The sequence below is a fragment of the Gymnoscopelus braueri genome (assembly GCF_963280865.1).
Source record: "Gymnoscopelus braueri genome assembly, chromosome: 13".
Classification (NCBI taxonomy): domain Eukaryota; kingdom Metazoa; phylum Chordata; class Actinopteri; order Myctophiformes; family Myctophidae; genus Gymnoscopelus; species Gymnoscopelus braueri.
This window is the reverse complement of record NC_137615.1, coordinates 39334618-39360342: the sequence shown is the minus strand read 5'-3', so window position 1 is coordinate 39360342 and position 25725 is coordinate 39334618. Positions and strand designations below refer to the sequence as shown.

General features: G+C 44.0%; 1 protein-coding gene across 1 annotated transcript in view; it reads right to left on the bottom strand.

Moving 5' to 3' along the window:
* Nucleotides 1–25725, bottom strand: part of dnaaf5 (dynein axonemal assembly factor 5) — a 46906-nt gene that overhangs the window by 20531 nt on the left and 650 nt on the right. Inside the window, exons 2-8 of the mRNA XM_080446808.1 lie at nucleotides 23964–24148; nucleotides 23402–23526; nucleotides 22513–22631; nucleotides 14427–14659; nucleotides 12673–12903; nucleotides 3850–3993; nucleotides 1013–1181 (exon numbers count right to left, since the gene is read on the bottom strand). Coding sequence (XP_080302934.1) covers nucleotides 1013–1181; nucleotides 3850–3993; nucleotides 12673–12903; nucleotides 14427–14659; nucleotides 22513–22631; nucleotides 23402–23526; nucleotides 23964–24148 — 1206 coding nt within the window. The remainder of the gene's footprint in view (nucleotides 1–1012; nucleotides 1182–3849; nucleotides 3994–12672; nucleotides 12904–14426; nucleotides 14660–22512; nucleotides 22632–23401; nucleotides 23527–23963; nucleotides 24149–25725) is intronic.

Here is a 25725-nt window from a genome sequence, read left to right as displayed (position 1 = left end):
GAGAGAGAGAGAGAGAGAGAGAGAGAGAGAGAGAGAGAGAGAGAGAGAGAGAGAGAGAGACAGAGAGAGAGACAGAGAGAGAGACAGAGATGAAAGTGTAGTGGCTGGCGGTGCTGATGACAGAGGATTATGGAGGATAGAAGTTAAGTAAAGTGATGTCTCAGCACTAAAGACGAGCTCACAGGCCCCTAACCCCCCAGCAAACACCCCCCCCCCCCTCACCCCCCCACACCTTTGGACTTAATAGTCTGAGACAAACACGGAGACACGGGAGATGAGACAATGGAATAGAAGGGGATTTACACGAGTCACTGAGCCAGCAAGAAATAATAAAGACGTATCCTGCTGTGTGTTTGGTCTCAACAGGACCCTGAATGAGGGCCTTTGTAATGTCCCAGTGTCAAACATTTGGAGAGAACTGGAATGGAGTCAGTAAAATGGAATGGAGTCTGTATGAAGACATACTATACTGCTGGACGCGAGTTCAAAACGTTTGATAGACTCTTAGATTTAGGGCTCCTGGAGTCACGGCAAGCCACGGTTTCAAAAAGAGGCCTGATGTTTTGCCAAGCATACAAATTGCATTGCTTGTGTTGCATGCCCCGCTGGTCTGCTTCAGAGTGGGTTTACATTAAAAAGCAACAAGACCAATTCTATGATCTAAGGGTGAAGTGATCGTATATTTAATTGTTGCAGATAATTCTTTACTGCTTGCTTTACACTAGGTTTTACTGGTTTCTAGGATGTTATGCTGTGCTGTGTTGTAACAACAGCGGATTCTCTTCCCTGCAAAGATCTGCCCCTGTCAAGATCATTCCATTTCTATTGACAAAACCTGGTGACCCCTGTTCAAACTGCAGAGAGCCTGGGTGTGGCGTTGTGAGCTTGTAGATGTGCTATTTTCGGCTAACGTTCCCCCATAACAATAAAAAGATTTGGCCGCCTCCCCTGTAGTTACTCTGACCCAGACCTAGGGGTAGGGGTCCTAAAATGGTATATTTAGTCCTCTCACCTGACTGCGTGGCGATGACCTGCAGCTGCAGCCTCTGAGGGGAGTAACTGGACCAGTTAGTGACGGTGGCAGACAGCCAGGCCAGCAGCTGGCCCATGTGACGTCTGTACAGCTCGGCCACCGAGGCCAGGTCCTGCACCGTACACAGCCGCTGGACACTCTCTGAGGCCTGGTGGCGGGGCAGAAAGAGGTTATAAAGGGGAGACAAAGCAAGAAGTCACGTTTTAGTTTTTGCTAAAGACATGACATGCAACACAGGTCTTGGACATATTTTCGATCAATTACACACCCCATGAAGCATTGATTTCATGGAGATTTTTTAGTTTTGGTCGCATTCCTAAGCCAATAATTTGATCACCGGCAGTCTCTCCGGTAGGAGACTCAAAGAGTCTCCTTTTAGTCTCCTACGGGATACATTAGCATCTTTCTGGTAATCAAATTATTGGCTTGATTTGAATTCAATGCTTCATGGGGTGTGTAATTGATAAAAAACAAGTATTTTTTGGGGTGAACTACTCTTTTAAGCCTTACTGTCACACAGCGAAACTAGACAATCCAGAAGCTCACAGTGCGTTGTGTCGCGACATGTCGCGAGGTTGTAGATCTGCTATTTTCAAAACTCTCGCCTCTAATGCTCAAAATAGGGACGTCAGCTTGAAAGTAGACTGCCCCAACGCTCCTGATTTCGTGTATAGAGGGGCGGGTGTATAGAGCCGGCGAGAGACTGCGCCTGATCCCATTGGTTCACCGATCTGTCCGTCAACCCCCGTCCCGTTAACGCAACATTACGAGCGACGCCCACTGCACTCTGGTTGGTTGGGAAGTGAAACACTTCCTCATACCGAGTACACCGACGGGCTGGGCCAGGCTTTTATTTTTTAGCAAAACTAAACAATAAAAGCCTGGAGATCGAGGCTAGCTTGAAAGTGATTAAGCTGTGATGTGTCGTTAGCTTGTAGATCAGTTATTTTTGGCAAGTGGCACATGAGCATACTATAGGCTTTAGCTTTGCCATCATGTATCCGTTTCGCGAGGAAAAACATGAGAAAGAAAATCCCAGAACAGAAAGGTAAGAGATGAAAAGAACAGGGGGAGGAGAAAGTGATGGCAACGCAGGAAGTAGCGCCTAAACCCCCAAACAAATACAGCTGTATTCTGGTAGCATCAGGAAGCGTTGTCACAGCACTACGATGAGAGAGTCACACAGCGAAGCGTGTGAAACCATGGGAAGAACAACAACGGAGCATGAGACATGACAAGGTCCTACACATAAAAAAACCACTTAGGAACACAAACACATGCCGAGGATGTCTCTCACACACAGAGCAATAAAGCTCGGCCGACGAAGAAAAAAGGCAGGAATGAGAGATGGGAGAGTAAATAGACAGATTAGTACTGCGGGGCGAGGGGAAATGACCCTTAGGGGTCACTTCATTGTCCCCTTCACAGTCCCTTAGGGATGGTTAGGGACACAGACAATCCCTGAATCATATTTGACCCCATGCACAGACACGCACACGCACACACACACACACACACACACACACACACACACACCCCTCTACTTCATAAGTGAGTAGACAAGTCTGAGCTGTCCCGTGATGGGAAAGACAAGCTGCTTTTCTGGGAAAACAAAAACGCTGGTTTGTCTCTGTCCGGGAATGTCCACATCCACCCCCTTCCCCCCCCCCTTCTCTCTCTCTTTCCAACTGGCCTTCTCTGATGGTGGTCAGCATCTGGACACACACACACACACACACACACACACACACACACACACACACACACACACACACACACTGGTGGTGCCATGTTGTGGTGTCTGGCAGCCGTCTGTGCCAGGGCCTACACTCTTCTTCCCCTCTTTTGTTAAAGCCGGATTTATACTTCATCATACGACAGTGTCACCCGCCTAAAATAACAAACGCCATAAATTGGTCTTTAGCTGCCTCGGAGATGGACAGCAGAGAGACAGAATGGGGTTCTGTGTGGTTGGTTACATGGGGCGCCACTGGCTTCACTTTGATTTCTCCCTCCTTCTGATACAGAAGTTTTTTTTTTCCGCATTACAAATTCAAATCCGCATGACGAGTGGCCGTTGCCGCGTGCCAAGCGCATTGCCTGGCCCCGCTGCCTTTCACGGCCTAGGGGCTGATGACACCAACATAGATCGGCGGCACACCTGCAGTGAGCGTCACACCTCACCTCCCTCTCTCTCTCTCTCTCTCTCTCTCTCTCTCTCTCTCTCTCGTACCGTCCTCCTCCTTTCACCCAGGACTGGATTTAAAGTTCCATTGCAAAGGTGCAATTTCAGCTCCTCTGGCTAAGTGGGTAATTATACCTCTGGCCGCAGGCACTTTGAACACGGACAAACGGCCGCATTCCTTAAATAGCTCTCTTAAATAGCTCTAAAGGAGGAAAAGAAAGAGGGGAAGAAAGCAGTTACCGTTTCTAATAAAAACTGAGACGGACATAGAAAAAAAAGAATGGAATGTTAGAATGCCATCTCTGAGTAGAGGAGATGTGGGTGATAGTGGGTTATGAACCAGTCCTTCCCACAGGGAAGAGTGCAGCACAGCGCAGGGCCAGGGAGCGCAGCAAAGACAACTCTGGGATTTCTTTTAGTGGAGTTTTGCAGAGATGGACGATAGAAAAGGTCAATGGGATTCTTGGCAGGGTGTGTGTATGTGTGTGTGTGTGTGTGTGTGTGTGTGTGTGTGTGTGTGTGTGTGTGTGTGTGTGTGTGTGTGTGTGTGTGTGTGTGTGTGTGTGTGTGTGTGTGTGTGTGTGTGTGTGTGTGTGTGTGTGTGTGTGTGTGTGTGTGCTTCTAACCGTACCTTATCGCTAAGCAGTGGCTCAGTGGACAGGCTCTGGACTGTGACCAGTACCTGCAGCAGCTGCAGACTGACTGAGCCACAGTCTGACCCGCACTGACACAGCAACACGTCCACACAGGACAACAACTGCTCCAAGTACTCCACCTGAGAGAGAGAGAGAGAGAGAGAGAGAGAGAGACTGAGTTACACAGTGAAAGCATCAGTGTCAATTTATCCATTACGTTTGTATACTCTCAGAGTTAAAAGAGAGAGAGAGACACACACACACACAGACAGAGAGAGCGAGATGCTCTGTAGAGATACAGTGTGTTTTTTCTTTGCTGTAGCGGTCACACAGAGGACATGGCCTCGAGAGAACGGAGAAGCCTCTCTTGTCTTGGCTGCAGTCTGTGAACTCTTCTCCTCCTATATAACAGTAGTCCAGCTAAAGCCCACCAAAAGCCCCCCCAAAACACACCAGACGTAACCCACCCCGAAAGTCACACAATTACAAATAAGAGTGAACGGCCAGCAGCAACATGACATGAGAGTGAGACTTTCTTTTCCAGCACCCCGAGTGTGAGATTGCTGTCACTTTTTTTTCTCTTTTCTTTCCTTGCTGGGTGTCGCGGTGAGCTCATGTTTAGACAAAGGCCCGAGGCCTGGGCTAATTTCCATGCCATCACTGGGATCACGGCCTCCTTTTCCTGTTTTCCTCTGGCCTGTCATTAGTGGGGTGGGTGGGTGGGGGGGGCAGGCATGGAAGGAGGCTGGAGGAGTTTGCGTGTTATGGGGAGGGGTAGCCCCCTCCAGGTGGGGGTGTTAATCGAGAGACAAGTGTGTGTGTGTGTGTGTGTGTGTGTGTGTGTGCGTGTCTACTCGATGTACCTCCCTCGTACCTCAGACACCACTCACTCACCCCTTTGCCCTCCTGGGTGAAATTGTCAAATCGACAGTCTCTGGAGGCGCCACTAGGGAGAGCACTTCCTCTTCCCAAACCCATGCAGCTTTTTTAACACAGCGTGACACTTAAGTCTGGGAAGGAAAGGAGCTCTATAAGCCAAATAAATATGAGCAGAGCATTAAAAGAGGCTGGACTAGAGGTGGGGGGGGGGACATGAGAAAAAAGTGTTATCGCACACGCACACGCACACGCACACACACACACACACACACACACACACACACACACACACACACTTGAGAGTTCACCAACATTGTAGGAAGGCAATTTTATGAGTGCCATTCATTTAGTTTTTTTGTGTTGTTTTTAACCCTAAAAGCATTGTCGGCTTGTAGATCCGCTATTTTTGGTGCGTGACACTGACACACAGCTGAAAGTATAAATCAAGCATAACTCCAACCCCAACCCCTAAAACTAACCTCTAAATGCCTAATGTTAACCCTATGCCCAACCTGAACCTTTTAAAAATCATTTCTCTCGTGAGGACCAGGAAATGTATCCTCAAAATATCAATTACTTAGGTTCTAATGTAGCGCATTGCAGGTTCGAGTCCCGTTTCCGACTATCTTTGCTGCATGTCTCTCCCCAGATCTCTCTCTCCCTGTTTCCTGTCCATCTCCACTAAACACTATCAAAATAAAGGCAGAAAGGCCCCCAAGAATATCTTTAAAAAAAATATATATATATATATATATATATATATATCAATTTCTCAAATTCAACTACAATTGTGGGGACATTTGGACCTCGCAAGCATAGTAAAACAAGTACACACACACGCACGCACGCACGCACGCACGCACACACGCACACACGCACACACGCACGCACCCCCCCCCCCCCCATTGGTGACGGTTCATTATAGCCGTCTGGATCCAGAGTGTTTGTTTACAGTGCATGAGAATATTTTCCTGAGGCTCTTTTTGGCAGTAGGTTGACTGAGTGATTCTCCACTCCCATACGCGCGGTTGGAACTGCCGGGGCTCTCCCCGATTTGTGACTCACAATTTGTCTGACGACAGCGCACGCGCAGAAATGCGCGCGTTCCCGACTTGTGTGAATGTCTCAAAGCCTCATATACGAGTATAAGAGATTTAGCATCTGTGTCATTTCTTGATTTGAACAAAAAAAAAACATTATTTTAACCTTTGGCTATTCAAAAATAGCAGATATACAAGCTCATAGCGCGAATGCGTGCAAATCTTTGAATATATATTTTTAATATTTAAAATTTTTAACTCAAATCTTTGCTTCTGGGGGTCCCTGGCACAAAATATTTTGAGATGGGGGTCCATGGCCAAATTCATATACATTTTGGGGGACCTTCAAAAGTTTGAGAACCACGGATATAGAAACATACGTTTTTTCAAAAAACTGTAAGGATTTAGAAGACATTTTGTAGAATCGGAACCTCAGGCCTTAATGGGTTAGACTTGGTTGTGCATCTACGGCTGGTGGCTTGTAGATCGGCTATTTTGGGCGCTAGACACTGGCGCGCAAGAGAGTATAAATCAGGCGTAACAGCCCCCGTCTACTCGACACCTTCATGTGCACTGAAACCCCGCCATCATGCAACAGGGTTTCCCCTCTGCCCCAACAGGGGTTCCTCCCACAGGGAGTGGTTCTCAAAGGGCGGTCCAGGGACCCGGGAACGCATGTCTGTCATTCTTTGGCTATTCAAAAATAGCAGATATACAAGCTTGTAGATCTGCTATTTTTTTTTTAAATCGTTAAAATGTGAGCAAATCTTTGAATATATACATTTTTTAAAGCGAACATTTTTAACTCAAATCTTTGCTTTTGGGGGGTCCCTGGAACAACATATTTTGAGAGATTTTTTTTGTACATTTGTAGAATCCCCAGAAGCAAAGATTTGAGTTACAATTGTAATTTATTTATATAAAAAATATATATTCAAAGATTTGCACCAAAAAAATTCATGATTAAAAAAAAAATAAGCAGATCGACAAGCTCATAGCACGGCAATCGGTGCCACGCTATGAGCTTGTAGATCTGCTATTTTTGAATAGCCAAACAAATCAAAACATCCCTGAGTAGGGTTCCAGGGGGTCCCCAGCAAAATGATTGCTAGCTAGGAACCAAATGGAGCCTTACACGTCTATAATTCTGACATTGTACAAATGGAACCAAATGGGCCTAATGTAATAAGGGTCCATTTGGTTCCATTTGTACACTGTCAGAGAGTTATGGGAGTCTGACTGTGGCATAATTTGCATACCAAACTGAGGGTCTCTGAGACATTTAAAAGTGTGATAAACACTGCCTGTAGGAAACAAGTGGCAGAAAGAAGGGGACATTAGCGTAGACATCAGGCATTATATATTATCTACGGTACATGGCAAAAACAACCATTATGGGGGTGGACGGAGAGCGGAAAAAGTGGCTGTGCTGTAATCACCGGGTGGACACCACCTGGTGCCTGGTGAGATACACCTGGTTCAGGGGGCCGGGCGGGGGACGCACTTGTAAGGGTCTCGTTACATTGCCGTGTGTCTGCGTTCGTCTGTCCATGGCTGGATATCCAAATTATACACACTCTCAGCGCTACTTTAAAGCTGCGATACGTAACTTTCGTGTCCTACACAGGTTTGAAACCCCGGTCCCTGGCGTGAGAGACGAAAATTTATACTGCTGAGCTTATGCAGAAAGCCTGTTTCGGGCGGAGGATGTGTTGCGTTTTGAGCTTCACGCAGTGCCACTTGTCAACCAGTAGTGGTTCTACCCGACTGCAGGACATGCAGTGCATTTCAATAGAGCAGGTAGACCAACAACAACCACCACCACCACAGTTGTGTTAAGTACTATTAACACACTCTCCAGGACATGTTGGTCAAAATAACGTTTTAGTCACAAGAGAAAGGTTGTTAACCCATTCAATCCGGGAACACATCTTTGTCATTTTTTGATTTCTTTGGCTATTCAAAAATAGCAGATATACAATCTGAAAACACATTTTATTTGGGTGCAAATCTTTGAATATATATTTTTTATATAAATAAATTACATCTGTAACTCAAATCTTTGCTTCTACAAATGTACAATTTTTTTTCTCTCAAAATATGTTGTTCCAGGGAACCCCCAGAAGCAAAGATTCGAGTTAAAAATGTTCGCTTAAAAAAATGCACGCAAGATTTGCACGCATTTTCACGATAAAAAAAAAAAGAGAAGCAGTTCTACAAGATCTGCTATTTTTGAATAGCCAAAGAATGACATGCGACATGCGTTCCCGGATTCAATGGGTTAATAATAACTGCTAGGGATTCCTACCACCGCCGCCGCCAATTTCTGATGTGGGAGGGGGGGGGGGGGTTTAAAACACAAACACAGGACGTTTGGGGGGGGGGGGGGGGCTGCCACACAGCACACCTTATCCCTCTTCTTCCCCGTGTTCCATCTTCACAGAGCGTTTAAGGGTGCTGTCATAACACGACAAAGGGCAGGGAACGAGCGGGCGGGCAGGCACGTTGGTGTGTGTGTGTGCGTGCGTTTTTGTGCGTGCATGTATTTGCGTGTGTGTATTTAGGTAATACTGGCCGTGGCAGCGTCAGTATGCGTACAGTCGAGATGAAAGGAGACAGACCCCCCCTCTCTCTCTCTCTCTCTCGCTCCTGTTCTCTCGCTCTGGGCTACTGTAGATCACAGCCCTTTTACAGACATGTTCAGTGTTAACAGGGCAGGTTGTTAAATGTGTGCCCTGTGCTAATTCACTGCCAGGGCCTCTCTCTCTCTGTCTCTCTCTCTCAGTCTGTGTGTCACTAGCCTATTTTACTGCAGCCCTGCAGATATTGTGATGTGCCTCTGTAACCAAGGCAACCCCCCACAACAACACAGCAGAGGGTGCTCGGTTATGGATTGTGCTTTTTGAGTTGAAGGGGGGGGGGGGGGGGGGCGCCAGTTCCTCGGCAGAACACCCCTTTTTTAAAGAGACGTGCTGTAGTGTGATTCATGAGCAGACAGACGATTTATGTGGAACACACTACTGCTCCACATGAGTCATGACCCACTTGAACCCCAGTATCCGTATTCTGGCGGGAACATTAGCCAAAAGATATTTTTGGCAAAGACATTTGGTGTAGTCTCGAGGGTTTTTAAGTGGTTGAGCAATATGCAGCATACTTTGGTGTATGACGAATAGCGAACAATTGCTGATCTACAAGCTCACAATGCGTCGCTTCCCTGGCTATTTCGGAAAAACTTGTTGGCATTGTTTGTCTAGAAGTGTTTGTCTGTAACAGAGACCCAAAAATAGGGACGCCAGGGTTTACGAGGTTAACTAACCACAAGCTTGCCCTCTTCATTTTCTGCCTTAACCCCAGAAAGAAAGAAAGAAAGAAAGAGAGCAGTGACTTGAAACAGTGACGTTATAGTAGCGTGGTGCAGAAACACCACATACAGTATCAGCTTCCACGTGTCCAGGCTGCTCTGCAACTCCCTGCTGAGCGCTGTGGTTTCACCTCCGCCCCCCCGAACCCCCTCCACCCATTCACTTTGAACATTATTTACGTTTCATTTCTTTAGCTGGCTTCTTTTTGTCCAAGTTCAAATTCATTCTTTCTCCGTTTTTGTCTCTCTCTCTCTCTCTCTCTCTCTCTCTCTCGCTGGTCCCAGTGGTGCAAAAACTCTCTCAAGTTGGGATCAAAACGCACACACGTCTTAAAAGTTCTGACGTTGCCAAGACAAAAATATAATAACACGGGTCTGAGGCTGCAATTTAAAATGTATATGTATTTGAAGTTTTAGCACCGTTCTCTCTCTGCTGCAGCTGTCTGCAAGGCAAGCCTCTTTTGGCTTTTGCATGTCTACAGTTAATTAAAACACTATCAAACACAATCCAGTTAGTCCCACATCGTGCTCTGCATGTTCTGTGGCGTAACACGCACACACACTCTGGACTGGTCGACTGTGTGCTGGACAAATTGCCATTTTGGGGTAGCTTCTGAGACGTGTGTGTGTGTGTGTGTGTGTGTGTGTGTGTGTGTGTGTGTGTGTGTGTGTGTGTGTGTGTGTGTGTGTGTGTGTGTGTGTTGTTGGGCACAGGTGCTCCTGTCTGTTATTTACAGCTGAGCAGTGACCTGGCCTCGCTCTCCGCTGTGAACCCTGTCTGTTTTCTAAGAATGCCGCAGGTGCCTTTGTCTGTGTCTCCGCATGGTAACATGCTACCCTGTGCCCAGACAGAAAGACACCGAGAGAGAGAGAGAGAGAGAGCAATGTGGAGAGACAGACGCAGAGAGAGAGAGAGAGAGAGAGAGAGAGAAATACAGAGAGAGGAAGCAGGGGTCTGCCTCCATCTGTGTGAGAGCGCGTGACCCCGTCCTGCTAGTGCGGTGTCTCTGTTTGACCCATGCGGTTGAAGGCCTACGGGGACCTGGGGATGGGGGGGGGGGGACGGGGGGTCCGCTTCCCATCCCGTCCATCAGCAGCCTTGACTGCTCTGGCTTTGAATTTTTTTAGGGATTTTTAACGGTGTGTCAACGTCGTGTGGAGAAGGCGGTGGGTGAATAGGGGTGAACGGGGGGGGGGGGGGGGGGGAGGGGTCGACCCCGGCTGGTGCTGAAACCTGCGGAGGGGCTGTAAAAAAAAAAGAAAGAAAAGAAATGGCAAAAAAAACAAAGCCTGGCCTGCTCTGCCTGATGGCTGGGGTCAGCGTAGCTGTGCAGGGGTCAGGTGAAATTAGTGGGTTTTTTGTTGTTATTAAACCCAGGGAGGAAATTCTTGCAGTGGGGTGTGTGTGGGTGGGAGGTGATGGGGAGCTCAGAAAATAGCTCCCATGCCAGACAACTGTTATTTTGATATCAAAGGGAAACAAATTTGGGACAGGAGGAAAAGAGTCTGCGTTCTGGAGCACCGCTGGGATTGTTCCACGAACGGACCGCGTGTTGTTCACAATGAATCGGCAAAATGGAATTTCAACCATTCCTTCTATTTGGAAACAGGGAAAACTATTTAAGCTATGTTTGAAAGGTAAGAGGTCATGGGAGGATGTTTCACAGAGTCGTGTGTGAGGAGAGGCATTCGGAAGATAAACGTTGAAATCCAATATTTGGAAAACAGCATGTAGCGGGATGGTCGGCATAGCATAATATAGGTGGTTATAAGTGGTAATTATCGATTATAAAAAATCTATTCGAATTGTTTCACATTGATTCGTTGAATATATTAAAAAAACTATGATCACAACAACAACAAAAAAAGTTTGATAAATCGAAAAATTCATCGATAACAATAAACGCTAAGAAGTTAATGGATAGTCGCAGCCCTACACTAAACCCTCTTAACTCCCCAGTCTCATGTGAATTCTATTGAACAGAGAATGTGATATTAACTGCCCGATAGGATATACTGCTCCTCAGCGGGAACATTCATATCAATAAAAGGGACCAATTCAGTGAGAAATACATCATCGCTGCACTGACACTGCCAGAAATAAGAATAGTGAAAGTACACAGACACGAGAGACACGAGAGACACGAGAGAGAGAGAGAGAGAGAGAGAGAAAGAGAGAAGAGAAGAGAAGAATGACCCCCTCTGTGACACTGCCAACATCATATAACAAGACTGGAGATGGAACAGCTGGTGAACAGAGAACGGGATTATTCAAGACCTGGTGCAAGACAAACCTGGCAACCCTGCAAGACCCGTTCACATTAAGCGCCATAACTTTTATGCCTGATCCTTGAAAACTATTATACTTGACAAGTTTTATGTGAATCTAAAACCTCCAGGTTATTCTTATACTTTCTTTTTCAGGTTGTACATGTGTGTATATATATATATATACGCACAGTGGTGGAAAAAGTACTCAAATTCTTTACTTAAGTAAAAGTACCAATACTGCAATATAAAAGTCCAGAATTAAAAATTTACTTGAGTAAAAGTACAGAAGTATTGGCATCAAAATGTACTTAAAGCACCAAAACTTTAAACAGTACTAAAATATTTGAAAATATTTTCAAATAGCCTAGGTATAAATTAGGGCTAAAGTGGTTAATGTATGTTTTATAATGTAATAATTTATATCTGAAAAGTAACTAGTAACTAAAGTTTTCCAATAATTGTAGTGGAGCAAAAGCACACTATTTGCCTCTGAGATGTAGTGGAGTAGAAGTAAAAGTATTGGAAATACTCAAGTAAAGTACAAATACCTCAAAATTGTACTTAAGTACAGTACTTAAGTAAATGTACTTAGTTACTTTCCACCACTGTATATATATATATATATATATATATATATACATATTAGCTTTTAGCTGTATGTTTTTCCATAGGTCTTACCTATGAGAAAAGACCCTTCTCAGAAATTGGAGAAAGACAAAATGCTAGTCCTTTTCGCTCAGAGATCTCCAAAAACAACACAAATGTGAAGAAAGGTGTTCGTCATAGATTCAAAACATTGAATCGACGGTGCCAGAGATTGGGCCTTTAACCCATTAAGACCTGGAACGCATCTGTCATTTTTTTATTTGAGCTAAAAAGCATTATTTTACACTTTGGCTATTCAAAAATAGCAGATCTACAAGCTCATAGCGCGGCACCGAGTGCCGCGCTATGAGCTTGTAAATCTGCTTTTTTTTTTTTAATCATGAAAATGTGTGCAAATCTTTGAATATATATATTTTTAAAACGAACATTTGGAACTCAAATCTTTGCTTCTGTGGGGGTCCCTGGAACAAAATATTTTGAGATGGGGGTCCGCGGCCAAATACATGTACATTTTGGAGGTCCTTGGCACAAAAAGTGTTAACATAACTGTTTCAGAAAACTGTTAGGATTTAGAAGACGTTTGTAGAATCGGCCTCAGGTCTCCATGGGTTAAATGGTTGACCACAACCAATACCCCAAACCTTCCCCTTTCTGCTGACCTGTTGATACTCCTGGCAGACGTCGGGTTGGGACAGGGTGTGGGCAATCTGTTGGAGGTGAGGTCTGAGGAGGGGTCCGGAACAGCCCCCCAGCACCGCAGACAGCACCGTCAGGGGGGCCCAGGGGCAGGAGGAGGAGGAGAACGAGGAGCTCTCCGCGTGCTCCAGCATCAGCTTGAGGAAGACCTCAGGGGCGACGAAGGTGCCCAGCAGCTTGGCAGCCTCCAGGCACTAGAGGGAGAGGGAGAGGGAGAGGGAGAGAGAGAGAGAGAGAGAGAGAGAGGGAGAGGGAGAGGGAGAGAAAGAGAGAGACAGAGAGAGGGAGAGAGGGAGAGAGGGAGAGGGAGAGGGAGAGGGAAGGGCTGTCACGATTACAAATTTAAATTGACGATTCATTGTCACTCAAATAATTGCAATTAACGATTGAATTGTGTGTTTGGCCATTGAATATTGGGATATATGAATACAAATTACATTTCTGTTTGCCTTTTAGCCTCTAGTACTAAAAAGAAATTGCACAGGGCAGATATGAAAATAAATACACAAAGACATTATTGACATATTTAATAATTTTATACACAAAATAGATCTGCTATTTCTGCTTTTTTATATATTTGAAAATGTGTGAACATTTTTCAACATGGAGACGATTATGCAAAAAATAATTGCGATGATCTCAAATAATTGCGATGATCTCAAATAATTGCGATTAGACGATGATGTAATAATTGTGACAGGCCTAGGTGAGAGCGACAGGAGAAAGAGGAAGCCATTCATAATCTGCCACTGCTGAACAAAGTTCTACACAAGTTTCCCATGCAAGCAGGTGCATCCCAAGTCCTTGAGCCCGGGAACGGTTGATAGAACCATACATCACTGGTACTGTCTAAGCTCAAGGGCCAACAGCTGTGTCCTGAAGGCCTCCAGCTTGCTCGCTCGCTTGATATAAAAAAACAACATCAAACACTCCCTTGCACATCTGCGTGGAAAGGAAATAAACTATGAACGAAAAAAATGGCGTCGGGCAATACCTGCTTGTAAGTCGGATATCCTGCCGTTTGAAAAGAAAAGAAAAGGGCACAACAATCGACTGATGATTTGTGTCAAGCACAACCAATGGCCTATAGTTTGTAGGCCATTAGTAGAATGACGAGTCAAAGTCATTAACCCTTTAAGACCGGGAGAAGCATCTCTGTCATTTTTAGATTTGACCTAAAAAGCATTATTTTACACTTTGGTTATTCAAAAATAGCAGATATACAAGCTCATAGTGCGGCACCGAGTGCCGCGCTATGAGCTTGTATATCTGCTATTTTTGAATAGCTTGTAGATCTGCTATTTTTGAAAAATCGTAAAAATGTGTGCAAATCTTTGAATATATATATTCTTCTAAAGCAAACATTAACTCAAATCTTTGCTTCTGGGGGTCCCTGGAACAACATATTTTGAGATGGGGGTCCGCGGCCCAAATCATATCATTTTGGGGGTCCTTGACAAGCAAAAGTTCGAGCGCCACTGATATAGAAACATACGTTTTTCAGAAAACCGTTTTAGAAGGATTTAGAAGACATTTTGCAGAATCGGAACCTCAGGCCTCAATTGGTTAAGGAACAGCCAACGATTCAGTTGAGGAGACCTCCCATGAAGACAATACAACACAGACGCACACAAATACGTCCTGAGCGGCGCGCCCTTAACGATCCCCCCCCCTCCTCCTCCGATTGTCTATGCTCCCCCCTCCCCCTCAAACTCACGTTGGTGACCACCTCTCTCTCGGCGTCGGAGCAGACGTGGTACAGGATGGCGAGGAGCGGCTGGAGGTGCTGGGTGCAGTGGTCCTCGGCGTGGAGCAGCAGCACCGACAGCAGCCGGGAGGTCTTGATCCGCGTGGGCACCAGCCAGTCGCTCAGGTCGCGGGTGATGCCCGGCACCAGCCTGCCCAGGTTCCTCACCACCAGCTCCCTGCACCCCAGGCCCGGACGCTCCACTGCAGAGAGACAGAGAGACATAGAGAGAGAGAGAGAGAGAGAGAGACAGAGAGACAGAGAGACAGAGAGACATAGAGAGAGAGAGAGAGACAGAGAGACAGAGAGACAGAGAGAGAGAGAGAGAGAGACAGAGAGAGAGAGAGGTGAAGGACGACGCTAGCTACCATGTTAGTGCAATAGCATGTTTCCGAGTTATACGTGTATCTGCGGAAATACAAAAACAACAACAATATTAATCTGTGAATTATCTATGCTGGCCTCATATGTTTTAGCCTAAATATGCTGTGGAATTCAATTCAAATACTGCCGGTTAAAATGGTATTCTATCTCTGTAATAAACGTCAGATAGAGATAAACTGTAAATCCCCAGATCTCAAAATGCAATCGGCTAGAAAAGATTACATTCAATTGATCTCTCACACACACACACACACACACACACACACACACACACACACAGTCGCGTGCGTGCGTACGTGTGTGTGTGGGGGGGGGTATTCATACCTCCTGTGCTGGAGCTGATACTTAAAGAAGTTCTGGGGGAAAGACTGCTATGCATGGTTGCATGCTACAACACTTGAAATCTGATCTGAAGCCTGCATAGAATCAGACCACTGTAAAAATGCCTTTTTATGACCCAACGTGAAGGCCTTTTTTCTGGTGGAATTTTATAGCCTGTTTAAGCTTCTGGGCGATATGAAATAACGCTCGAGGGGGGAAAAGAAACACCACAGATTTTCCTTCATAATTTTTCAGGGTTTTCAGATGTCCTGCGTCGACTGCAGTCCGAATCCAATTTTCCACACAAAGCTACTTATTTTTATTTTTTTTACGAGCGAGATTTCCCTCCGCGGGGGGAGACTTGTCAGAGCAAGTGGAACGCATTCTCAAAGAGCTTTCTACAGTTCACACCCAGTTCCTTGGGTCTCTCTCTCTCTCTCTCTCTCTCTCTCTCTCCCCCCCTCTCTCTGTCCTCGCTCACCCCTCCCTTGTTCTCTTTTCCCCAATAAGCGGGCTAATGAGAGAGGAAGAGGGGCAGAAAGGAAGAAGGCAATAAATCAGGGAGAAACACAGGGGGAACAAGACAAAACAAGCCCGTTCCTGGTCGTCTCTCACTGTCTGACAGTGACCTCTTCACACTGGGAGGCCCTGCGGATTTATGGAAGCCTTAAGAGAGAGACCAGAGAGAAACAAAGAGAGAGAGACCCTTCCTTGTCTCCTGCCCACTGGAATGGCCCTTATTCATCAGTATTGTCACCGGTAGAACTCATTGTGTAGCAGTCTCAACCCAGATATGGATAATGTATAGGCTTAGGAACTGTAACCACTCACTTGCACGCACGCACGCACGCACGCACGCACGCACACACACACACACACACACACACACACACACACACACACACACACACACACACACACACACACACACACACACACACACACACACACACACACACACACACACACACACACACACACACACACACACACACACACACACACACACACACACACACACACACACACACACACACACACACACACACACACCCCATGGTGACCACGTTCAGGTTCAAACTGATCCCAGGCCTCAGGCCCTGCTCTTATCTGGCATTGTTACGGAACACTGAGCGGCTAGACGAACGGACACACCCGGTCTCGTGTTTCCCAGCCAATACCTTTTTCCAAGCCAATAAAAATGAAAGATCTGCTTTTAACAGAACGCGGTGCGTCTTGTTGTGAGCGGGCGTGGAATTCAAACATTTACCGCCGCTCTGCTTGCCTCGCATTGTTGGCACTGCATCGGGACTTCGAGTTGTACACTTGGGACCTTTTGTGATGCTGGAATTCAACATCCATTCCACTTTAGACCAAAATAACAGTTTTTAGTAAAGAGCACATGAGATCATCTTACAGGATTTAAGAATGTCTATAGGATGATGAGGGGGGGGCGGACAAACCCCCAAAAAACTTCACAGTAATATATAGCCCGAGCTAAAACTGGAACGCGGGGATTTTCCTGCTCCGATTACTCGGTCAGGGAAAAACCTCCACGACTTAAGTACGGTATAAAATTGTAACAATGCCTACTTTTCAGAGTGCGTCTCGGTCAGGAGGAAACGGGCTGGGATGTCGTCCACCTGTTCATGGCCACGCAAAAGTATCATTCAGAGAGACAGACAAGACCCTGTCCCCCATTCCTTCCACCCCAGGTTTGGCCCCACTTTCACCCTCATTACGCTGTTGACAAACGGCATTAATGGGTGCTAATGAGAGCATGGGGGGAGGCAACAGGCAGCCCTCGGTCTCTCAACAGCAACTACTCCACCCTGCCCTCTGTAGGCTCTCATAACAGGGATGTATGTGCATGTCCCCAGACTCCCCACGTATGCGATGCGTCATCACATGCGTGTGAGTGATATGTGCTGTTTCAACACATTTAGCTCGTCTTATTTAACCACTTAACCCATTCAATCCGGGGACGCATCTGTGTCATTTTAGATTTTTTGCTATAACCATTATTTTTTACTTTGGCTATGGCAAATCTTTCAATATATATTTTTAAGAGCGAACATTTGCAACTCAAATCTTTGCTTCTGGGGTCCCTGTAACAAAATATTTTGAGAGGGGGGTCCGCAGCCAAATACATATAATTTTGGGTGGTCCTTTGAGAACCACCGATATACAGCAACATCCGTTTAGAAGACATTTGTAGAATCCCCCAGAAGCAAAGATTTAAGTTACAAATGTTCTCTTTAAAAATATATCTATTCAAAGATTTGCACACATTTTCACGATTTTTCTAAAAAATTGCTGATCTGACACAGATGCGTTCCCGGTCTTAATGGGTTAACCACTTAAAGGAACAGTTTGTCTCATCTCCATATACAGTGGGATGGTGCCATTTCTGCGTGCACGCTCCATGTCTCAGAGGTGGACTGTGGATGGTTTGAAAATGTGCCTATACTGATGACATCACCGGTGGAAATTTCAAACAAGATCTCAAACACTACTTTTTTTTTATTGATGCAAGAACAATGGCTTCCATTTCAGAATGTTAACTTCCAAGACGAATATGGCTGTTGTTTCTATCAGCCTGGAATCCCCACCGATGAGGTCACCGCTATGGGCAGGTTTCTTAACTGTCCACAGCCCACCTCTGAGACACAGAGTGGGTAGACAGTAGGTAATGGTGCCATCTTATGAGCTTTAACCCATTAAGACCGGGAACGCATCTCTGTCATTTTAGATGTCTTTGGCTATTCAAAAATAGCAGATATACAAGCTCATAGCGTTGTAGATCTGCTATTTTAGAGTAAAGTAAAAGTACAATATTTGCCTCTGAGATGTAGTGGAGTAGAAGTAAAAGTATAGACAATTGGAATTACTCCAGTAAAGTAAAAGTACCTCAAAATTAGTACAGTACTTGAGTAAATGTACTTACCGTAGTTACTTTACACCACTGATAATGAGCATTAGTGAGACACAATTCTATGAAGATAAGGTTGAAAATGGGTGTAGTGTTCCTTTAGGCCAGGGGTATTCAACTAGATTAGACCGGGGGCCAAAATTGTTAAATGAATTGAGGTCGGGGGCCACAGGCTTACCTAAACAAAAAAAATAACCAAATGTTCCAGGTTAACCGTTTAACCGGTAACGGTTAAGAAATTTGTAACCAGTTAATACCAACGGTTAAATGGTTAATATTATTTTTTTCATTTACCGGTAATTGTTAGTGCAAATGCACTTTCCCCTTCAACCTAAAGTGGTGCCTGGAGGCAGACGCACAGCCACCACGTAAGACTGCAATTCTGCCTTAAGTTAAACACAGGGAAATAAAGTACCATGAGCCCTTCATGAAGTTGACAAGCTGACATAGACCTGAAGGCTGTGGGATTTCCTTTTCAAAACGTCGTTTCACAGAATAACACCATGTTTTGCAGTAAAACTAGGATCTGAATTCATATTTTTTCTTCAATCAAAAATCTTGCAGTTTGATAACTGAGGCAATTATGTACTATGCTTGATATTGCAGCATGGCAGATCTACAGTAGTAGTAATACATTTCCTCCCAGACAGAGTGGAAGATCGTCCCCAAATATTCTGGAATACAGCTGCTTCCAATAATTAATTAAGCTACATTGCACAAAAGTAGGTCAAATCAATTAAGCATGTGTCACTCCTCCAGCGCATGTCGGCACTGGGAAATTAATTGATAGTTGATAACAATACGATACTATTATTATTATTATTACCCCCAAATTATCATCAACATTGACCATCATCTTCAGTTTAAAAGTAGCCTACATAAACAAGTGGAGTAAGTTCTCACTATAAACCACATTGTTTCAGAGGACATATAGACACTAATAACAAATATAATATAAATACTGACCCATAAAGATGAATGCCACTAATGTCATAGTCATATTCTTGTCATCTGGACTTTACCAACCAAGTGTAGCCTAGTTATTAACAACAGCTTTAACAAAATATCTATAAGCCAGAGAGGGTCACTTATAAAAAATAAAAAGCTTTGTTTTTGATCTTAGAATAGATGTAGACCTATTTGACAGCATAGATATCTATGTTTGACAGTGCAGAAACATAATTGCCTTGACATGAACGAGCGTCAACGAGCATCAGCTGGACACAGACACACACACCTCCCCTCTGCAGTGCTCTAAAGTGACTGCAGTGCAGTCTGTCTCATTTCTGTCCAAAAGCCCTTGATGGAATATGAATAAGAATTACTGTGATTATGGTAAACTCACATTTCATATCGCACACACCATACCTGTAACTTTCACTAAGGCCCAAAAACTTTTTTTTGAAAAAGAAATTTATTTTTGAAAAACTTTTTTTCTTTTTGAAAATTGATAAATTGCTCCAGGGGCCACACGAAAAGTCCTCGCGGGCCGCATTTGGCCCGCGGGCCGCCAGTTGAATATCTATGCTTTAGGCCCTCTACACCCCTCGAACGACGAATTGTGCAAATAAAGCTCACAAGCTTGTAGATAGCCCGGTAAACCATCCCGGTCGTGGAATTCACATTTAATTTTCATTCTGGCGAACGCACATGGAAATGTGAATTCCGCGACCAGGATGGTCTACCAGGCTATTGTACTGTAGATCTGCTATTTCTTCTATTTTTGAAAATGTTTAAAAAAATTGAATTTTGTGAAATGTTTTTTCTTTTAAATAACATTCACCTATAATGACACCACCGAAATAGGGACGCCAGGTTGAACGTAACCTGACGCTTCCAGATCCAAGAAGCTTGCGTCACACATTTGTTTCACAGCTTATTTGGGGAACTTATTTGTCTTGAGGAACGTGGTTACTCAATACCGCCCCCATCTGGCAGAGTCAGGTTAGGTTGAACGTGGTTCAAGGCCAAGCTGCACGCTGTCCAAATCCTTCCCTGTGATGTTAGCAATGTGGCGCATCAGCTTTGCTTTGATGCTCGGCTGCCTCAAACAGCGACTCTCAAAGCCAGCAGCACTTCTCTTCCTCAAAAAACTGTCCATGTTACGGGCGAACCACCTTTTTTAATTTCCTCCCTTTCTTTTAAGAAGACTTAAGCGCATTAGGGCCGCTAGAACATCCAGTGTTCTGTGACGGCACATCATATCCAGAGGCTTTCCGCCACCTGAACGCCAGAGGTGTTCTGCGGTGTTAGTGTAGCAGTGCAGGACTTGGGACGGTGTATGCAGGTCGTTTGATGCCGTTGGTATCCCTACGGCAGCGGTTCTCAAACTTTTTCCATGTCCTATCACTGAGCCAATAATTTGATGACCGGCGGACTCGTTGAGTCTCCTGCCGGTCATCAAATACTTGGCTTAGGACTGCGACAGAAACAAAAAGATCTCCATGAATTCAAGGCTTCATGGGGTGTATAATGATTGATAGAAATGTTTTAATGTTTAAGCCCTGGCATCCGTGTTTTGGGCATGCTATAATAGGTAAAAATAAATAAATACAATTTTGTTGAAAATAGCTGATCTACAAGCTCACAAGGCAAGTGCATCATGACACGTAGTGAGCTTGTAGATTGGCTTGTCTAGGCAAAGTATAAAATAGGGCTTAAGGGAGGAGTTCACCCAAAAAATTACTTATTTTCCATCAATTGCACACCCTATGAAGCCTTGAATCCATGGATTATTTTTTGTTTTTGTCGCATTCCTAAGCTAATCATTTGATTCCCGTCTCCTACCGGCTAATGTATCCGGTAGGACACACAAAGTAGATTATTTGTGTCTCCTACCGGAAATACACACGGTCATCAAATTATTGTCTTAGGAATGCCACAAAAACAAAAATAAATCCATGAAATCAAGGCTTCATGGGGTGTGTAATTGATAGAAAATAAGTCATTTTTTGGGTGAACTCCTCCTTTAAGTGGTTAATGTCATGCTAAACTGCTATAATAGACTACTGCTGCTAGGCATTGTGGTCTACGTAAAACACACTGAATAACATAGACTTTGAAGCATCTTTGATACATAGTACTCAACGGTTGGTGATCAAAGACCACCATCTGGGACAAACAGAGGAGCCAAACCAGAAGAATGTCACAGCTGACTGTGGGCCTGTCCACCACTAAGATCAAACACAGTTAGCCTCTCCCTACTCTCACATGGTCAAGCCCAACCATCTGACATCATCCATTCTGGGGATGAGAGGGTCTGAATCAAAAGGCAGCATGTTCGGGTCTTCTCAGGCATGCCTTCTGATTGGCCGGGCTGTAACAGAGGTCTGTGCCGTGGTTGGTCCGTTTTTGGTCTAAGGAGGTCTGTGGGTTGGTCAATTCAAATATGTCTGTCACGCATTTAGATATAGATCTACAGTATCTAACCTGAGACTAGCCTCTCCCTGCAACAGACACACTTGGAAGTTTGTCCACTTTATTAACTAGTGACGGAAAGAGCCAGAAACCTTATACCCAGTGCTTCATTATAAATGATGAGGTACAACTGGAGCATCAGGTTTATGGTGATGCATTGAGAAGGCAGGTATTTCAAAGGTTCAGGAACGTTATTGACAACAGTGCTCCACGTGCCCCTGTGTTCATTGCTGTCATATTGTAAATGACTCATTTTAAAGCTTTAACATGATGACCCCATGGTACATTGTTGGATAACCACAACACAGTCATGTGCTCACATGCACTGTCACGGGCACACGTAGACCTCTGCAGACCACAGCAGATGCACCCCACCTGAGCGCACACTGCCTGGAACGTTCAAATATTTAAATTGTACAACCATATTGTACTTTTTTGTACAACTTCGAGAATAAATTTTTCATCATTCATGGTGATAAGCAATGATAGTCAAAAGCTTTTATTGAGGCAATCGGCCTGGCAGCTGTAGAATAATAGTTATAAAACAATAGCAATAAAAAAAATAGCTGTGTGGCTGTATATGTTTTTATACTGTACATTTTGCTACCCGACTCAATGGAAGAGAAAGATCTGGATAGCATCCAAATACATGGCCAAGTACGTTGATATGTGTTGGAGCATGGGAAATACAACAAGGTGGGAATGATCCCAGGTCACCAGGTTGGCCACTGGCACTCTACTACTCTTGTAGTAAATTTACTTACTTGTGGGGCCACTATTAACCAACCACTATTTTTCCAAAACAGCAAAAATAATAAGAATAACTGATACAAATAAGTGATGCGTTGTGAGCTTGAAGATCCGTTCTTTCTGCGAGCGACACCATTGTACTAGAGAGTATAGATAAAAGGTATAGAACCGCAAAGGATAGAATGTGCACCGCAGCACGATTCTAGCGGTCTCTGTATAGGCGGATCATGGAGACATTTTAGGCAGACTGACCTCCTGCTGGATAGAGGGGAGGTGGGGCAAGAAGGAAGTCCATCTTGTCCTTAATGTCGTCTTCATTCTCCTTCTCCCACTGAGCACCTGTCTGCCTCCAAAGGTCAGCAGCCAGCAGTCTGCAGGAGAGGGACCCAGACATCATCATTATCATCATTAGTGGGAACCATCCCTTGAGAGAGACCACTTGTGTTATTATCCCCGCCAGGAGGTGGGAAAGGGGGGAGAGTAAGGGATTATGTTTTCACTCCTGTGAGTCTGTCTGTCTGTCTGTCTGTCTGTCCGTCTGTCTGTCATGGGCCAGAGATAGTTCAACTTGTGATATCCCTTTAGCTTATCTAATCTTAAGCGTAAGTAACTGAATAAGATGCATGCATTATATGAAACTAAAGTAAGCAAATGTCTAATATGTGTTATTATTGTTGTATATTGAATTATTGTGGGGCTACATGTCCAACTTGTGAGACTTAAACACTTAAGCCCTATATACTTTGTTATACTGTATGCCAAATATAGAAAATTGCTGATCTACAAGCTCAAAATGCATCGCATTGCACCAGGGTTAAACTCAAACTCAGGACACATACACATATTATAGCGTTTTAATGCAATTTCAGACAGATTGATTTGAAATGGTCCCTGGAGAAACGATTGATTTATGAACTAAACTGAAATGTCCATGACTTCTGAATAAATCAATCAATTATGTTTAGCCAACATTGACTCAATTATCACAGATAGTGAAATCCAAAAGTGAAGCCATTAGTAACTGCAAAATGGTCTATGCTATTAACTGTAAAATGGTGTATATTTACTGTATGAACAATATACCAAATAGACAATGACACCGGTATGGTCCTTTAAACAGTAAAACCGTTGATGTTGTTACCTTATTTCTGGGATCTCATCACTGACGCTGCTCAGCAGGAGGGAGAGGAGTTTGTGAAAGTAGGAGTATCTGTCTCTCATGTGCAGCAGCCAATCACCAACCACCACGGTCACTGCTTTCCTCACCTGGACACCAGGTAAAAGTACAAAAGTATTGGCATCAAAATATACTTAAAGTACAGAAAGTAAAAGTACTAAAATATTTGAAAATAGCCGATCTACAAGCTCACAACGCGTCACGATGCGACGCGTTGTGAGCTTGTAGATCGTCTATTTTCAAATAGCCTATGTATAAAATAGGGCTAAAGTGGTTAATGTATGTTTTATAATGTAATAATTTATATCTGAAAAGTAACTAGTAACTAAAGTTTTCAAATAATTGTAGTGGAGTAAAAGTACAATATTTTTCTCTGAAATGTAGTGGAGTAGAAGTAAAAGTATTGGAAATTGGAAATACTCAAGTACAGTACAAATACGTCAAAATTGCACTTAAGTACAGTACTTAAGTAATGTACTTAGTTACTTTCCACCACTGTGTAAGCTCCAGCAGTAATAATCCATACCTGTGGCGAGTCGTCAAACAATCTCTGCGCCAGGTGAGACAGCACATCATCCATGCTTTTCCCCGGGCCATGCTGAATCACAGTCCCGGTGGCTTCGATGACAGACACTCGCACCCGGGAGTGCTGATGAGCAATGGTTTGCATCAAGGGCTTAATCAGACTCTCAGCCTGCATGTGGAAATGCTCTGAAAGGCAGGTGTGCAGTACAGTTAGTGAAACATAAGCTCAATGTCACTACTGTACTTTTTAAGTGACTACGTTTTTAAACCAACAATAGCATTTAAAGGAGGACCATCGCCATAGCAGTCTAATTTCGACTTCTAGCCATTAGCGGAGGTTGCTAGTCTAGTAAACCACCACCCCTGGAAATTGCATTGCATTTGAATGCAATGCGATTTCCGGAGGGGGGGGGGTTACCAGGCTAAGAGGTTGCCCCCGTCTGCAAAACATATATAACTCTATTAGCGGGCATCATTCCCAAAGAGCTTCAGCCTAGTATAATATAGGAACTAAGGTGTTTTATCACCTTAGATCGTCAGTACCCGTACTTGCAGGCCAGGCTGTGACATCAGCATTATGACGTCAGCACTGTGTGTCTGTCTATATCAGTATCGGTATGCAACATTGGCTGGGTTAGTGCGCGGTGAGAAATAGGCACAAGGTATTTTGATGCCGAAATAGGCACAAGGTAGGAGAAAATAGGCACAAGGTATTTTGATGCCAGTCTAAGCAGCCATCACTAATGTCAGCACTGTCTGTGACATCATTAGGTATGTCCATATCGGGGCATAACACAGACAGACAGACAGACAGACAGACAGACTCAAAACGAGAGTCATACAAGCAGAACATGTAGCAGAAGATAAGCTATTGCTTCGAATCAGAGAAAGCCTTCTACTAGAAAATTTACCATAATGTGACTGACCAATTGCTATTTACCATGGAAAATATACATTTTCTAATTTAAAAAAATAGAAAAAATGTATTGATTTGATAAATATCACTTTTTAATCAAATTGAATATGGAATTATGTTAATTAATATTTCCCATGATAAATAGCAATTATTGCTACACAGCCCAGGAGAAAGTCTTGACAGCACCTTTTATCTTTGTCAAAATCAAAACACGAGTGTAAAGATTCAACCAAAACATCTTTTCATTTCATGAGTTGAAGGAACAGTTCTCACCACACCCAAAAAAAGAAGGATCTGGAAGAATAGTAATACCTGATATGACTTCTGCATCTAAGCTACTCTTATTGATGATTTTATGTCATAGTTATATTGTCATCATGTATGTTTATCTGTGGGAATGATCTGACTGTGGACTCAAGACAATGTTGCATGTGTTTATAGCTACAGTATTTCTTGCTGCTTTATTTGTTGAATTGTTGATTATCGAATGAACTTTTAAACTGCTGTCCGGTTGTATTTGTCATTCAGATTATCCTGGATCTGTACAGAACGAAGGTCATGGAAACCCAGCACCAGAGTCCTAATTCACATGATACAGTACTTGCTATTATTTACATGTGAGAATGAAGGAATTGTGTAACTGAAATCATGTTTTAATGACTAATCAAATTGACATGCTAAGAAAAACAATAAGACAAATCTGGTGAGAATGGATATTGACATGTAGTAACATCTGGTATGGTCTTTTAAGCTGTGCTTTGGTCTAACTTGAACTTGCCATGGTAAACAGGCTGTTACCAGTATATAGTTATGAGATCAGATACTAGATTGCCACTAGGTCTAGCAG